At 41.5% G+C, this 16,578-nt stretch overlaps 1 protein-coding gene across 2 annotated transcripts in view; it reads left to right on the top strand.

Moving 5' to 3' along the window:
• Positions 1-6,999, top strand: part of TBC1D4 (TBC1 domain family member 4) — a 331,945-nt gene extending 324,946 nt beyond the window's left edge. For both annotated transcript variants that reach the window (XM_029603027.1, XM_029603026.1), the window contains 2 exons: positions 274-450; positions 5,024-6,999. In XM_029603027.1, coding sequence (XP_029458887.1) covers positions 274-450; positions 5,024-5,257 — 411 coding nt within the window. In that variant the 3' untranslated portion in view covers positions 5,258-6,999. The remainder of the gene's footprint in view (positions 1-273; positions 451-5,023) is intronic.
• Positions 7,000-16,578: the final 9,579 nt, after the last annotated feature.

The raw sequence follows: 16,578 nt of genomic DNA, 5'->3' as shown, positions 1-16,578 counted from the left end.
TATCCACTCTGTTTGTTCTGTTTCACTTCCAACTCAACCAAACAATGCAGATAAGTTACTAATTTAAATATTATGATATGCCTTCTTTCTCTCTCTTTAAAAATGTATGTATATGGCAGACATACATTTCAAATGTATATTATTTTATTTTTATATTGTTGAGGTGCTTTATTTTGTCTTTCGTTGCTCTGTATGTTGGACAGTCCAGCTCTGAATTGCGAAATAGAAGTGTAAATGTTATGTGTTCTTCTGTCTACCCAACTTTCTAAATAGGTTTTTGAGATGGAGATCTGTAAGCAGCTTCATGCATACGAGGTTGAGTACCATGTACTTCAGGACGAGATGCTGGAGTCCTCCGCTCCATGTGATGGCAGTGAATCTCTGGAGAAACTGGAGAGAGTCAACAACCAGCTGAAGAGACAGAACATGGATCTGCTAGAGAAACTGCAGGTTAGTAGACTGCAAAGAGTAATAAAATAGACTATGGCAATAACTCGATTAACAGCAACTTGGGGGTCTGTACATTAAAATGTGCTAAATGACTGAATGTGTGATGGAGCTGGTTATCACACATTAGCAGTATCTCTTTATTCGCTGAAGAGTTTTAGCACAAAAATATCTCATGTTTAGACTATTTTTAATCAAATTGGAGGCTCAGCATGTGATAATTTAATTTCATTCAAATGAATGGAAATACATTCTAATCTAAAATTTATCACTATAGCTATTCACTGATGAGTGAAGTAGCTGCCAGTAGTACATTATAAGGCCATACTTTATCATCATCTTCACAGAGGCTTCTAAAGTTCTCTTTTGTATGGAAAAATGAAGGACTTTGTAGTCTAACAAGTTACAGTTCTTTACATTCCTGAATTGATTTCATTGATTTAATTTTAAGATTTTTAATACATCTTGAATTGTTCTTTCAATTAGGGTTAAAATCCCAAATGACTTTAAAGCATACATTTTCAAAAGGATATATGCGCATAAAACTGGGTTTTGAAAATTGCTATTTTTACACGCGTAATTCCTATGAAAATTCCCTCCATAGTTACCAAGTCAGAAAGTGATTTTTTTAAACATAATAAGATAAAAATAAGTCAACAAATTGATCGTGTCATTTTTGCACATCACAAAGCCATCTGCGTATGTGTATGTTAGACTTTTATCACCCGGTAGTTTCCACCTGCTCCTTTGCGTTTCCAGCTCAGTCAGAATTGGCCTCTGTTGGGTTTCAGGGCCAAGAGCTCATCTGCAACTACGTGGGGGATTTTCCCTCTATTTTCGTGTCCACTTCCCAGCTCATTCAGCCCAGTCATTGCAGCAATAGTCCTTGGCCAAGCTGCAGTTTCCTACAAAATGCAGTAACATGCACCCCGAGTCTTGTCATTGGGTGTTGCTGTTGACTGATGGCTGGGACTCCCTCTCTCCAAGCACAGCCTGTGCAGGGAGCAGAATACCCAGGTCCTCTGCATGGGTAGTGCACATTACAACACTGACAGTCGGCCACCAGACTGGCCTAGTGTGTATATTTATTCTATTTTATTTATTCATTTATTTTTATTTAGAAAACGTCTATTCCGTGCTTTCCAAAACCAATCTGTTCCACGCGGATTCCGAAATAACATTCACAATAAAATTTAAATAGAGTTGACAGGCACAAAATAAGAACAACATAAAATACAGCAATCTTCTCTCATATGCTCTTCTAAAATAATAGGCCCTCAGGCCTTTCTGAAATTTCAGATAATCGTGTATGAGACATTAGTTCAGCTAGCACAAGTTATCTGCAAAAATATATCATCTCCTAAGAGGTCATTTTCAAAAGGATTTATGCACATAAGTGGGCTTTTGAAAATTGCTACAATATATGCTATTTTTATGCACGCAACTCCTTTAAAGGGGTGGTACATTAAGGAGGGAATTTTCAAAGTATATGTGACTGAAAGGGCTGCGATGTGCTGTTCTCAAATATGGGATATCAGTGCAGCTATCACAAGTTATCTGCAAAAATATATTATCTTTTAATGTACCCCCTCAAAGTATATATGACAGAAAGCGTTGTGATGTGCTATTCCCGAATATGGGACATCAATGGCCTTCAGGCCTTTCTGAAATTTCAGATAATCATATATGAGACATTAGTTCAGCTAGCACACGTTATCTGCAAAAATATATCATCTCTTAATGTATTACCCCCTCAAAGTGTATGTGATTAAAAGAGTTAAGACATGCTATTCCTGAATATTTATTTGTTTATGAATAAGGTAATAGCTTTTCTTTTTTTAGCACAATGTAAACTTTTCACTATTGAATGATTTTAAGTCACTTATCAAACAGACCCCTAGTATCAAGAACATTTATATTTGTCACTGTTTCTGAAACATAACATTACAAACCATTAGAAAGATAGAAAAAAATTAAAACCCATTCATTTTCCAGGACCTGTACTGGAAATGAAGAATTACTAAGACATTTCCTCTTTCATCAGATAGAAAGAAAAGGTTACACAAGTACATTGTATGAATAAATGATACTTTATATAATCAACATGATCTTTGAAGTAAATATGATTTCTCAAAGTAAATTTATCATTATTCTTGTACCCACTGCTTTCTTACTTGTTATTAGAGATGAGCTTCGTTTTTTTCTACCGGGTCATTTTTTGAGTTGGACGCTTCGGGGTAAAGTTCGTTTTTCCTCGGTTAGTTTTTTGGAAAAACGAACAAAAACTAAACGGGGAAAAACGAAACTGGCCCAAAAAACGACGTGGGAAAACGAAGCTCAAAAAAGCCCACCCCAAGCATTAAAATTAACTATAATACATTAAATACAAACCCCCCCCCCACCATCCCGATCCCTCCCCAAGACTTACTAACATCCCTGGTGGTCCAGCAGGGTCCCGCAAGCGATTTCTCCCTCTGTGACGTCGCGCTGTCTGGCCTGCCTTGCATCAAAATGGGGCTGATAGCGTTTGATCTACTATGTCACAGGGGCTATCGTGTGCGTAAGATAAAAAATCTGCCCCTAAGGGATTCTCATTTTGTTTTTATGTAAACTCTTACACACAGTCAGTCTTCACTGTGACAATAAGAAATCTACTTGCAGACCTGAAATTCTCAAACTGTACAAACTCATGAACTGAGTCATAGTAATTCTTCTTGAATGTGTAAGGTATTATTAGGTACTGCAGTTTCTACAGTTAGTCCAGATATAATCAAGAATATTACTTAAAACCAAGACAAAAGGATCAGTGAACACCAGGAGTTCTTTATTTTGCACAAAACATCATAAAAAGCCCGACTCAGGCCGAGTTTCACTCTTTGAGCTGCTTCAGGGTCTATTATGTGTAATGCTGGTGGTTAGTCTCCATGCAGCAGTTCAGCCTCTTCAGACAAGTTTAGAAAATTACCTTCAGGGCAAACAGTGGGGAATACACCACCACTCAAATGCCGGCACAAGCACTTCAGCGGCCAATTCCGCTTCAGACAGGATCTCAGCCAAATAAACACCAGCTCTTAGACAGTGCTCTAAAACACCTTAGCACCTCCACTCGAATGCCAGCACAAGCACTTCAGCGTCAAATTCCGTTTCAGACAGGATCACAGCCAAATAAACACCAGCTCATAGACAGTCAGAGCCATCAATTTTACAGCCGGCGCCATCTTGTGCTCCTACCATGTGACAGGGGTTGACTAATGACACCGGTAGCCCCTGTGACATAGTATGGGCAAAGGCTATCGGCGCCATTTTGATTACTGGCAGCCGACGGTCCAAGTGCAGGAGGTCGCTCCCAGACCCCCGCTGGACTTTTGGCAAGTCTTGTGGGGGTCAGGAGGGTCCCCCAAGACTTGCCAAAAGTCTCTGGGGGTCCAGCGGGTTGGAGCACAAGATGGCACCGATGGCCATGTGACAGGGGCTGACCAATGGCACCGGTAGCCCCTGTGACATAGTAGGTCAAAGGCTATCAGCGCCATTTTGATGGAGGCAGGCCAGACAGCCCGACAGCACGGAGGGAGAAATCTCTCGCGGGACCTCGCTGGACCACCAGGGATGTTAGTAAGTCTTGGGGAGGGATTGGGATGGTGGGGGGGGGGGTTGTATTACAGTGAATTTTAATGCTTGGGGAGGTTTTTTTATTTAAAAAAATAAAATGTGCCCCTCCCCCTGTACAAACCCGAAAAACTAATTTTCCTCGTAGTTCGGGGAAAATCAGTTTTGGGGTTCGGGGCCCCCGGTCCCCGACGAATTAGGCAATTTCGTTAAAATTGCCTAATTCTTGATAAACGAACCACATCTCTACTGCCTTCAGGAATTGCATCTGCTTCATGATCGTAGTAAGGGAGGTTTCAGTTGTAGTTTCCTGGTAGGCAGACATTTTCTCTGGTGATGGATGGAACTGTTTGGGTTGTTTGATACCTTGCGATGCCATGAAGTATCCAGTTTACCACTGGCCATGAGAGTTACTGCTTGGAAGAGATGTCAGTTTTATTTTCAGGCTTTATTAATTTGCCATTTGTTTCTTTGAGCGCAGATATGTTACATGTTTACCCAGCAATAAGCTCTCTAGAGCTTCCTCCCATCTCCTGTCCCCACCTAACAATTTCTAAATACTTCAATTCAGAAGCATTTAAAGTATAGGAACTAATATTTATATTTATTTTGTTCTCTTTGTTCCATATTTATTTTGTTCTCTTGTATATATAGAGGACTCCTTATTTACATTGTACACTTGTATATAATTATCCTCCTCTATCTCTTTTATTTCTTATAATCCCAGTTCATGAACCCTTGTTAATTGTAACTGCTTCTCTTCTCCACGTTTATTTATGTTTTTGGTTATATTTTTGCACCCCTGTTTTCTGTAAACCGACATGATGAGAACGAGTTCTTGAATGCCGGTATAAAAAAACCTTAAATAAATAAATAATAGAAGCAGCTGAACCAACTAGTTGCAAATCTTTGTGTTAAAATAAAGTAATAGAATGTCACCACTTTTTTTTTTTTTTTTTACCATTGACAGGTGGCACACACTAAAATTCAAAGTTTGGAGTCCAGTATTGAAAATGTTTTGTCTCGGGAGAACAAAATGAGGAACTCGATTCGGTCACTAGAACAGGACAAGGTGGCATATCAGAACGCCGTGGAAAAGATGAGGAAATACCTGCCCGCTGAAGCACTGGCCGATTGCGAACTGCTGTTGAGCGAAATCAGCTGTAGCCCAAACAATAAGACAAAGCTTGGAAATAAGCCATAAGGGAATAGCCTTGGTGTGCAGTGGGATGTCATATGCAGACGAGGAACGTTGCATGTAGCTAACGAACTCCGTAGGTCTCTTGTGTCACTGAATTCGTTGCTCATTCAATAGTGCAGCAAGGCAAGCCTATGTAATCTCTGTATGCAAATCCAAGGCAATTCAAATATCTTTTTTTTTTTTTTATATAAGATTGTGTATAGACATCATAAAGGGAAATTTAAGAACTTTCAATCAGTTAGAATCTATAGATGTATATTTACCTTTCAATAAGGTAAAAAATAAGGCCACGGATCTTCACTAATCATAACCAAGGTGATGGTAGCTGCATTTTTTCATTCTTCCTGGGCTTTTTTTGTCTTTGTAGTGAAAGAACGATATTGTGTCTATATATATATATATACACACACACTCATATATATACACACAAATATATATATATATTGAATAATACTTGAACAAATGAATGTATTTTTCTCCAAAGAACAGCATGTTTGACATTTGTTTTGGGTTTGGAGTGCAAAATCTGCATAAACTTATGTGCCTGTCAGTAATTCAACTGATGTTGTCTGACACCCTAACAAATAAATGGCCATCTGTCATTACATGGCTCACACAGTTATGTGATTTGACCATATACTGCCTAGAATATGTGGATTAGTATATCATTTCCATGAGCACGTGGAAATGGGATAGGCATCATTTTAGAGATCAACTGAGATGTTTGTAAATCAAGACTGCATGGTGGCAAGGGTTCGTTGCAAGCTAACCGGGTCATTCATCAAAATGCGTTATGGTGTTAACGCACGCGATAACACTCATAACGCATGGTGCAAATGCAAATTTTTTGGAGGGGCAGGATCAGGGAGGAGTTTGGGTGGGATTTAGTTAAATGAGGGGTATTATTGCATCATGCAATAGCATAACACATGCTATTGCACAGTTTTAATGCTGGAAATAGCTACACTTTTTTCTCCTGGAGTTAGGCTGCGCGATATGCCTGAAATGGCCATAACACAATTTGTGATAAATTTTGAGAATTGTATTTTGATCGCCAAAAGAAATGCAAAGAAATTGAAGGTCCAAACGTAAAGATACTGCATGAAAAAACAATTTTTCTTTTTATTTAATTCAGCAACTCCATTGCTCAAATGTCAAGCTCAAATATTTATCGGCTTAAATGTTGACATTATGTACCTTGTCTTTTGGTCCAGTTTATACAAATGTTTATTTAATTTTGCTTTTATGTTTCAGTTTCTAAATATTTACTTTGTCCCTCCCGACGCAGCCTTCGGGCGAAACACGGGGTCCGTGTCAGGGGACCCTAAAGAGAACTATTTAAGCTTGACATTTGAGCAATGGAGTTGCCGAATTAAATAAAAAGAAAAATTATTTTTTCATGCAATATCTTTACATTTGGACCTTCAATTTCTTTGCATTCCTTTTGGTGATTGATATTGATAATTTGGAGTGCTTTATTTTGCTCCAAGTCCTTGTGATTTTAGGAATTGTATTTTGGCCATTTCTGGGCTGGGGAAGGGAGAATGGAGGAGTGGAGAGAGGGAGTGTGGGGGGAGAAAGAGAGAGAACACCTCTGTGGAGAGCTTTCCTGTGTGCACCTATTTATATCTCTATAGGAAGGCCATCTAATAGGTCTAGGTGAGATGGTGGTGGTGATTTAAGGTTTTGAGGCCAGTTTCGCATGTAGAGTGAGATGTACGAACAGCACAGTACACCTTGGTGAAGATTTGACATCATTTGGAGTGAGGAAAGTCTCACAAAGATGACATTTTGTACTATGTTATCTCACCCTAGCTTGATGGTACCCTGTTATAGAGTTTATCAAGCTAGGGTGAGAGAACATAGTAGAAATGTCATCTTTGTGAGACTTTCCTCACTCCAAATGACGTAAATCTTCACCAAGGTGTACTGTGCTGTTCGTACATCTCACTCTACATGTGAAACTGGCCCCTAAACCCTAAACTACCACCAACACCTCACTTCGACCTATTATATGTCCCTCCTATACAGATATAAATACTTCCCTACTATGAGGCCCTTGTAGATAGGTTCTCTTGCCCCTCCCCTCCCCCTTCTCTTTAATGCAGCATGTCCTAAGTTTACCACACCATGCAGTAATACCAATGCAAAGCAGCAAGTTGCCACATGGTGTGGTAATTCAAAAATGTCCATGAACACACCCCTTTATGTTATCAATGCATTAGTAACACTTTTTGATGAATCTAGCTGTAAATATGGAATATATTACTTCTAATCAGGATCTTGAAGAAGGTATGGAAAAAGATGGTTATGATTCATGGTTATTAAAACCCTGTGTGACCAATTTCCCTGCATTTATCTCTCCACTTGCATTTGACAAAAGCTTGCACCTTTTAACTTTATTTTTAATCCTGATTTGTTTAAAAGTAAAAGGTTTTATTTCAACGTAACCAGCTATGTAACTACAATTAAAAAAAAAAAAAGAACCCCGCAACTTCCTTTGCATATAAAATGCATGTATTGGGGTTAGTATGCAGCAATTATATAAAAGCAGAAATTTCATGAAGCTAAGAGGTCTTCAGCTGTGTTAGGTTTTTGCTACCATAGATCCCCAGTGCTGCTAATTCACACTGCTACACCAGTTAAGCAAGAATATTTACAAAATGAAAGATAAGAAGTTAGTAAAAATAATTAGCAAATGCGAGATTGCTATGACTCAGCCCCTCATTGATTATTTAACACCTTCCAACTCTACTTTCCTATCATGGAACCAGCCAACAAGCCCGTGTTTTAACTAGCCCTACACAGTTCAGTAAGAAGACACAGAAGTGCCAGCATTTCGTCATCATTTAATAGCAGTATTTATCTTTGTTGGCAAAGTTTCATAAGAACATAAGAACTTGCCATGCTGGGTCAGACCAAGGGTCCATCAAGCCCAGCATCCTGTTTCCAACAGACCCCAAAACCAGGCCACAAGAACCTGGCAATTACCCAAACACTAAGAAGATCCCATGCTACTGATGCAATTAATAGCAGTGGCTATTCCCTAAGGGGCGGATTTTAAGAGCCCTGCTCGCCGGTAAGCCTATTTTACATAGGCCTACCGGCGCGCGCAGACCCCGGGACTCGCGTACGTCCCGGGGTTTTCGGAGGGGGGCGTGTCGGGGGGCGGGCCCGGTCGTCGCGGCGTTTCGGGGGCGTGTCGGGAGCGTTTTGGGGGCGGGTACGGAGGCGTGGCTACGGCCCGGGGCGGTCCGGGGGCGTGGCCACACCCTCCGTACCCGCCCCCAGGTCGCGGCCCGGCGCGCAGGAGGCCCGCTGGCGCGCGGGGATTTACGTCTCCCTCCGGGAGGCGTAAATCCCCCGACAAAGGTAAGGGGGGGGTTTAGACAGGGCCGGGCGGGTGGGTTAGGTAGGGGAAGGGAGGGGAAGGTGAGGGGAGGGCAAAGGAAAGTTCTCTCCGAGGCCGCTCCGATTTCAGAGCGGCCTTGGAGGGAACGGGTTAGGCAGCGCGGCTCGGCGCGCGCCGGCTATACAAAATCAATAGCCTTGCGCGCGCCGATCCAGGGATTTTAGTGGATACGCGCGGCTCCGCGCGTATCTACTAAAATCCAGCGTACTTTTGCTTGAGTCTGATGCGCAAGCAAAAGTAGGCTGATCGCGCTTCTTTTAAAATCTACCCCTAAGTATAATTGTTTAATAGCCATTAATGGACTTCTCCTCCAAGAACTTATCCAAACCTTTTTGAACCCAGCTACACTAACTGCACTAACCACACCCTCTGGCAACAAATTTCAGAGCTTTATTGTGCGTTGAGTGAAAAAGAATTTTCTCCTATTAGTCTTAAATGTGTTACTTGCTAACTTCATGGAATGCCCCCTAGTCCTTCTATTATTCGAAAGTGTAAATAACCGAGTCACATCTACTCGTTCAAGACCTCTCATGATCTTAAAGACCTCTATCATATCCCCCCTCAGCTGTCTCTTCTCCAAGCTGAACAGCCCTAACCTCTTCAGCCTTTCCTCATAGGGGAGCTGTTCCATCCCTTTTATCATTTTGGTTGCCCTTCTCTTTACCTTCTCCATCGCAACTATATCTTTTTTGATATTGTAATATTAATTTTGTCAATGTTCAACTAAAAGTTTAGAGATTTTCCCCACTTTGTGTTCTTACATAGGACCTTTAAAATAACAGTTCTGCAGTTCTGAGCTTGTTTTGTGTCCCTAAATACACCATGAAACTTGTGGAAAGGGATCATCTGCGTTCATCCGTGCCTTTGCTAGGCATGCTGTCCTACACTGTACAGAACCTGTATTGAAATATGGTGGAGGCTGCCCCAGAGTTCGTGACTTTCTTAGAAGCCTATGGTGATGACAGCTCCTTGTAGGTGCCTGTGGATTGCCAGTGAACATTTCCAGTATTGCAGTGCATACCTCCTTAAGAAGTAGATTGGAAAATATGTGAATGCTTCTGAAGAAAATTTCTAGTCTACGTTGCCATTGTCTTTCAGAAGGGTTATGTTGTGTGCCATAGTTAAATCCCTCATAAAAAGGTACAGTTGTCCTTACTGTATGGCCAGTAACAGAATACCGAAAGAGCTACCATATTACTGAGCACTGATATCCAGAGAATTATTCATTTGGATGGCACCTCATAATTAGCATTAGAATCTTACAAATAATGATTATTATAGCACTGACACCATATTCTGGGCAATTTCAGTGATGTTCTCAGTGCCAAATCCAACATAGGCTGATTGTCCATTATATCCTATCTCAATGAGTAGGAACTGATGCATTTTAAAGCTTCTTATGCAATATAGTTCACATTGAAGCTCTAACACTAAAAACAGGAGGGAGCAAACAAACCAATTTGCTGCTTGCTTCCAGGTTCCTAGAATTAGAGCAATAAGTTTGAGGTTTCATTTTCCCTTTTGTTTTGTATGAGAAAAACAAGACTTGAGTAGTACAGAAGCAGTACAGTTTAGCAAGTCAGGAGATTATATAGCATTTAGAATTAGATGATGTTTAACATCTGTTATGTTGCACCCAAAAACACTGTGAAAGACATAAGTCAGAGACATTTATTTTGAGCTTATATGTGTATAGCAATCATTACAAGTGTAATGAAATCTTCTGAGTTCTTTGGAAATTCATTATTTTCTGGATTTCTTAGTATAAATGCTCTAATGGTGCTTGACCCTGTGGTTACAGTTACTATACTCAGTTTTCCATGTAATGCCTGGAGTTTTTCCAATAAATTTCATTGACATTTCTATTGACTCGTTTGTTTCATTAATGTTTTCAGCAATTCGAATCAGTGTTAAACTTTATGGATCAGTTTTGAGACAGGCATCATATTGGGTGTGTTGTAGGTACTGCTAATTGAAGACAAATTTATTTATTTATTTATAAGCCGTTAATTCCCAGGCCCGCAGTGGCTTACAAATAAACATACACAATGAAACATAAAACAAAAACTTGAACATGAAAAACTTAAACATAGCAAAATGGTATTCTATAAAGTCTCTAAACAAGTGAGATTTTAGCTTTCCAAAATGCCCTTCAGCTAGATTTTGACCAGTAATAAAAGTGCCTATTTTCTGTTGAAATTGATTTATTTTAATTTTACAAAAATTTCTCACATTCATTTACCTCCACAAGAAACGCATGAAACATTGACTAGAGTTCATGACATTTCAGCAAATAGAAGTGCTATATTTATGTTCCCATGCAGAGACGTGAGTGTACCATTTTTATGCCCAGAGCATGAGTTAAGTTTGTGATTTCCATGGAGGTGATGCACTCAGATCCTGGGAAGGGCATGGGAGGACAGCCTCTCCTGATCACAGAATGTCACTGAAGACAGTATGGGAATTGGGTTCCTGATGAGATCATCTGTGCTGTCTGAACACGCCATCTAAGGTACGCCACCCAAATAACGAAGGGAAAATGGAGAGAGAAAAAACCCCATGTGATATATATGCAGTATGTACCATATACATGTGCAGTCTGTTCTGTAATTATCCTTGCAGCTAGGTTTTACAGATAATTACTGTCACAGATCCAAAATACAAGAATTTCCTAATACAAAGTTTCAAGACATAAAACTTATTCCTAGGAGTAAACAAACACAAAAAGGAATTGAATTAGTACAAATTTGAAACTTTTAAGCAGTAGTCATCTCATCTCACCTGGTCACTGGTGAGATGAGGGCCACCGGTGGCCTTACAGAGTGATTCCTCTTACGGGCCGCCATTGAGATGGGGTCCACTGGCGGCCTCATGGGCCTCTTCCTCTTCTGGGCCAATTCCTCTTCCAGGCTTCCAGTGAGATAGAGTCCACTGGTGGCCTCGGCCTCTCCCTGCTCCCGACGCCACCCCACCGGGTGTGCTGGCCTCTCCCTGCTCCTGATGCTGCCCCACCGGATGTGCCGCCCTGGGCAATTGCATGGTTTGCACACCCGGTGGCGCCGGGCCTGCTCACAGGGCCAGTCTCTCCCTTCTTCGGCCGGCAGCAGCAGCACTGCAGGGCCTCTTCTTCGGCTGCCAGCTTCAGGAGTGCCGGCGGCAGTGCTGGGCCTGTTCTTTGCCTCTGGCTCCAGGAAATGCTGGCAACACCGCTGGCCTCTGCCACTGCTGCAGGTCCTTGCTTTTGCTGGAGGAATTCCCACCGCCGTGTCACTGTTCCGCATTGCCACAGGACCTTCCTGCCGGCGGCAATGGCACCCCTCCCCCTGTTGCCACCCGGGATGTACTGCTCCCCTCACCTCTGCCTATTGTTAAACTCTTCCCAAACACACAAGGGATTTCTGACTTATAAAGATTTGATTGTGCATTTAGTATCTTCCATCCTGCCACCAAGTTGCTCCTCTCTATCATTGCGATATAATTTGTACCCCGGTATAGCACTGTCCCATTGGTAATCCTCTTTCCACCATGCAAAGATTTTTTTGTTCTCTGGAAACCGGTGTGATTTGTAATTTCTACAAGAATGTCGGAATATAAAAAACCAAAATAAATAAATAAATGTCTCTGAGATGCCAATTAAGTTTGTCATCATTTACTGCTATACACTCTAACTCTCCCATCTTACTTCTTAGACTTCTGGCATTAGCATGAAAACATTTCAAAGTGTATTTTTTGTTTGTATTAACATTCTGCTTTTCAGTTGACAGGGATAAATTAGAATCTTTTAGGTCAGGTGATTTTTTACATATAGGCACTTGGAATACTTTTCTTATTATTGGAACCTCTCTGTTGGGATGCCCTAACTCTAATGCTTTATTAGTATCCACTGAATATATCTTCCTCCGAACCATGCACTGCTGATCGACTGTCAGCTTTCCCTTTTGATTTCATTTAAAAGCTGCTCTATCTCCTTTTTAAAGGTTAGCACCAGCAGCCTGATCCCACCCTGGATAAGGTGAAGCCCATCCCTTCGGAAGACTCTCCCTTCCCCAAAAGATTCCCCAGTTTCTTACAAAACTGAATCCCTCCTCTTGCACCATTGTCTCATCCACGCATCAAGACTCCAGAGTTCTGCCTGTTTCTGGGGTCCTGCACATGGAACAGGGAACATTTTAGAGAATGCTACCCTGGAGGTTCTGGATTTCAGCTTTCTACCTAAGAGCCTAAATATGGCTTCCAGAACCTCCCTCCCACATTTTCCTATGTCTTTAGTGCCCACAAGTACCACGACAGCCAGCTATTCTCCAGCACTGTATAAATTCCTATCTAGGTGACGCGTGAGGTCCGCCAACTTCACACCAGGTAGGCATGTTACCAGGTAATCCTCTCGCCCACCAGCCACACAGTGGTTTACATTCCTAATAATCGAATCACCAACTATGACTGCCGACCTAACCCTTCCATCCTGGGCAGGAGCCCTGGGAGGCACATCCTCAGTGCAAGAGAACAATGCATCATCTGGAGAGCAGGTCCTTGCTACAGGATTATTTCCTGCTGCACCAGGTTGATGCTCTCCCATCATGAGACCTTCCTCCTTCAAGGCAGCAGCAGCAGGTCTGCCAGATTGGAGTGGGGGCTTGGCTACTATGTCCCTGAAGGTCTCATCTATATAGCTCTCTGTCTGCCTCACCAGGTCTGCCACTCTAGCCTCCAGAGATCCAAAAACCTCCCCACACTGATTAAATCCAAAAAAATATTTTAAAGCTTAAAAAGGATATTTCTGCCTTCACTGTTTCTTGCAGTAGGAAACATCACTAGTGCTTTCCTACCTAGGGTTTATAATAGGCTCACAGGTCTTTGATGCTCTGGTGAGAGTCCTTTTGCCCCTAAAGGGTATCAGGCTTACCAATCTATTTATCTGTAAATTATATGAAGAACCCTCAGGCAAGGAGTGCACTGGGAGGTATCACTTCCAAATTAATGTATTTGAGTAAAGCTGGGAGGCCCCACCAGAGTGTGGAAAAATACATCTTTACTCTTTAATTGCTTCCTTAAACTGAACCCCATGAACATTAGCATGACTGGGCTAAATAGTGTTCAATCATCCAAACCAGACTCTCCAAATAGGAAGCATTGAGCGGTATGGATGGCTCTTTAAAAAGTGGGTTCTAATGTCAGCGACAGTGCCATCTAGTGGCCAGACTGGGAGGTTTAGAAGTAAAAGTTTGGAATAGGAGGCTAGAAGTTGCATGGAGAAAAGGGACAGAGAATGAGGTCAGCAAGACACCAATGGAGTGTTAGAAGCACAGGAAGGTACTAGAAAGAGATTATGGGAAACATGGAAGGGAACAGGAAAGAAGTTTAAAAGAAGAAACTTTGAGAAGATATATAAATAAAACATGAGGTGGCCATTTGGCTGGAAAATAAATGACAAACAGATACCCGAAACACTGCTTAAGACTGTCTATAATACAGAACAAATGAAAAACACAAAAAAAGACAGTCTATCTTCTCAGACCACCAATAACATATTTATTTATTTTTATTTATTTAGAAGAGTTTATATACCGAGGTATAGCTTCACTCCGGTTTACATTTTAAACAACTTATTACAGGAAAAAAATATAATTGAGAGCACAACATTTTTCTATGTACAGTCAACGTGAAAAAGGGAATATGTAATATAATGTGAAATAATAATAATAAAAACATCAACTGATAACAGGCATTTTACAAACAGGGACTAATTGGGTGATACGGTGTACAGACATGGAATCAGCGAGTATGGGAGCATGAGTTGCATATAAACTTGCATTCGGCTTCGGGCTTTGGGTTTCGGAGTGTGGGCTTGTGGGCGGACAGCTTAGCCAACACCAGCTGTGAATGATTGCCTGAAGAGCCAGGTCTTGAGCTCCTTTTTGAATGATTTGGAGTCATTGATCATGATTAGGTAGTCTTGTAGGGAATTCCATGCTGTCGATCCCGCAATGGAGAAGGCTCTGTTCCTAGTGTTGGAGAGCTTAGCTGAAGGGAGAGGGGGTATTGTTAGGTGTGGTTTGCTGGTTGTTCTTGTTGTTCGTTGTGGATTGTGTAGCTGGATCATGTTATCAAGGGCGTTGTTCTCTGTTCTGTAGATGGCATTGTGTAGGATAGTTAAAGTCTTGAACTTGATTCTTTGTTCAACTGGAAGCCAGTGGAGACTTCTCAGAACCGGGGAGATGTGGTCCGTTTTTTTCTTGCCGGTTAAGACCCTGGCTGCAGCATTCTGCAAGAGTTGAAGAGGCTTTAAGGCCGATTTGGGAAGACAAATCAGGAGCAAGTTACAGTAATCGATACTGTTGAATATAGAACATATTTAAATATAGAACATATTTATTAATTCATCACTTCTTAAAGGCCAAAGCTCTCTGTCTTGCTCATAAAATACCATATACAAAAGTTATAACATTTCTGCAATGGTTAAACCACAATCTTACACACTACCCCTAAACCATTCTGGATACTCACACATACAACTAAAAACCATTATATATCACACAGCCCTAAAGACAACAACATGCATCCCACATCACAAAACCATGCAACAAACACACATAACATACAACACATATAAATATTCTCACTTGTCCATAGAGAGCCCTTCTCACATTATTAGTACACAACCCCTGAAGCAAAGCCCGTTCAAACTAATCAATTCCAAAGGATCAAATAGCACTCCAAGGGCGTTTCCAAAAATGTCATGTCAAGGGTTTTGGCCATCGGGGGGATTGGGATGAGGGAGAGGTGATCCTCTTTCTTTTGTGACTGCAGGGAGGAGGGTGTATGAAAGTCCAGGGGTGTGGGGGGGGGGGGGAGGGCTACCAATTAAATCCTTTTAAATCAAACCGGGCAAAGACTGTGAGGAGGGGATCATTTATTTTTTGTGGATGAGGGACGCTGGGGCCAACAGGGTCATTTATATATAAGGTGGGTAGGCTGACATTCGGGACGAGGAAACATTGATTTTTTTTTTTTTTTTTTGTGAAAATGATAGCACTATTTAACTGGATATTTCTGAAGATATCCAATTAAGTAAAATGTTATCTGGCCACACGAGGTCGGATAAATTTAAAACCTAATCAGCTATATTGAAGCATAACCGGTTAGGTTTAAATGTTATTGGGCTATATGTAGCCCAATAACTTAAAGTAAGTATATTCAGTGGGACGTTTATCCCCCTTAATATACAATACAAGTTATCTGGATAATTTTAGCCGGATAACTTATCCACTAAACAGCCTACTGAATATTGGCCTCAGTGTTCTTAGCAGTGTTCCCTTCTAATGATCTTTGAAAAATTATGCATATAAAGAAATTACTAGGAATGTGCATTCGTTTAAATCAAATGCGCAAAACACAATGAATAAGGCCAATTAGTTTCATTTGGGGAGCCCCAAAATGAATAGGAGTCCCTCTGAATGAAACAAACGTTATTGATTGCATTGATTTTAAATGAATGCATTGGGTCTGCAATACCGTACATTAAAATAGTGCCGTCCGCTGGGGTGAACGAGCTGTTGTTAATTAACTCCTGTGCAACCCCAGCAGTTAGCGTCAGTTGGCATAGAAGAGCTGAAGAAAGAAGAAGAAGAAGGAGAAGAGGATCTCTGAGGCCTGGGTTCCGGGCCTGTGCCTGTCCCTGGGCCAAGGCCTAGGCATCGGGCCTGGGTCCATGCCCCGGTGTCAGAACCTGGCATCGGGCCTGGGTCAAGACTGAGGCCCTGGCATCAGGCCTTGTCCCAGGCTCCGGCCAAGATCAAGGTCATGATGACCTACTGCGGCCTTGGCCTACCCAAGAAAGAGGCTTCAGCCTGGGCCTACCCGAACAGGATAAATGGGAGCCAGGAGGGATACTGACCCAGGCATTTTTCCAGGT

The sequence above is a fragment of the Rhinatrema bivittatum genome, chromosome 5 (genome assembly GCF_901001135.1).
Source record: "Rhinatrema bivittatum chromosome 5, aRhiBiv1.1, whole genome shotgun sequence".
Classification (NCBI taxonomy): domain Eukaryota; kingdom Metazoa; phylum Chordata; class Amphibia; order Gymnophiona; family Rhinatrematidae; genus Rhinatrema; species Rhinatrema bivittatum.
This window is presented reverse-complemented; position numbering and strand designations above follow the sequence as displayed.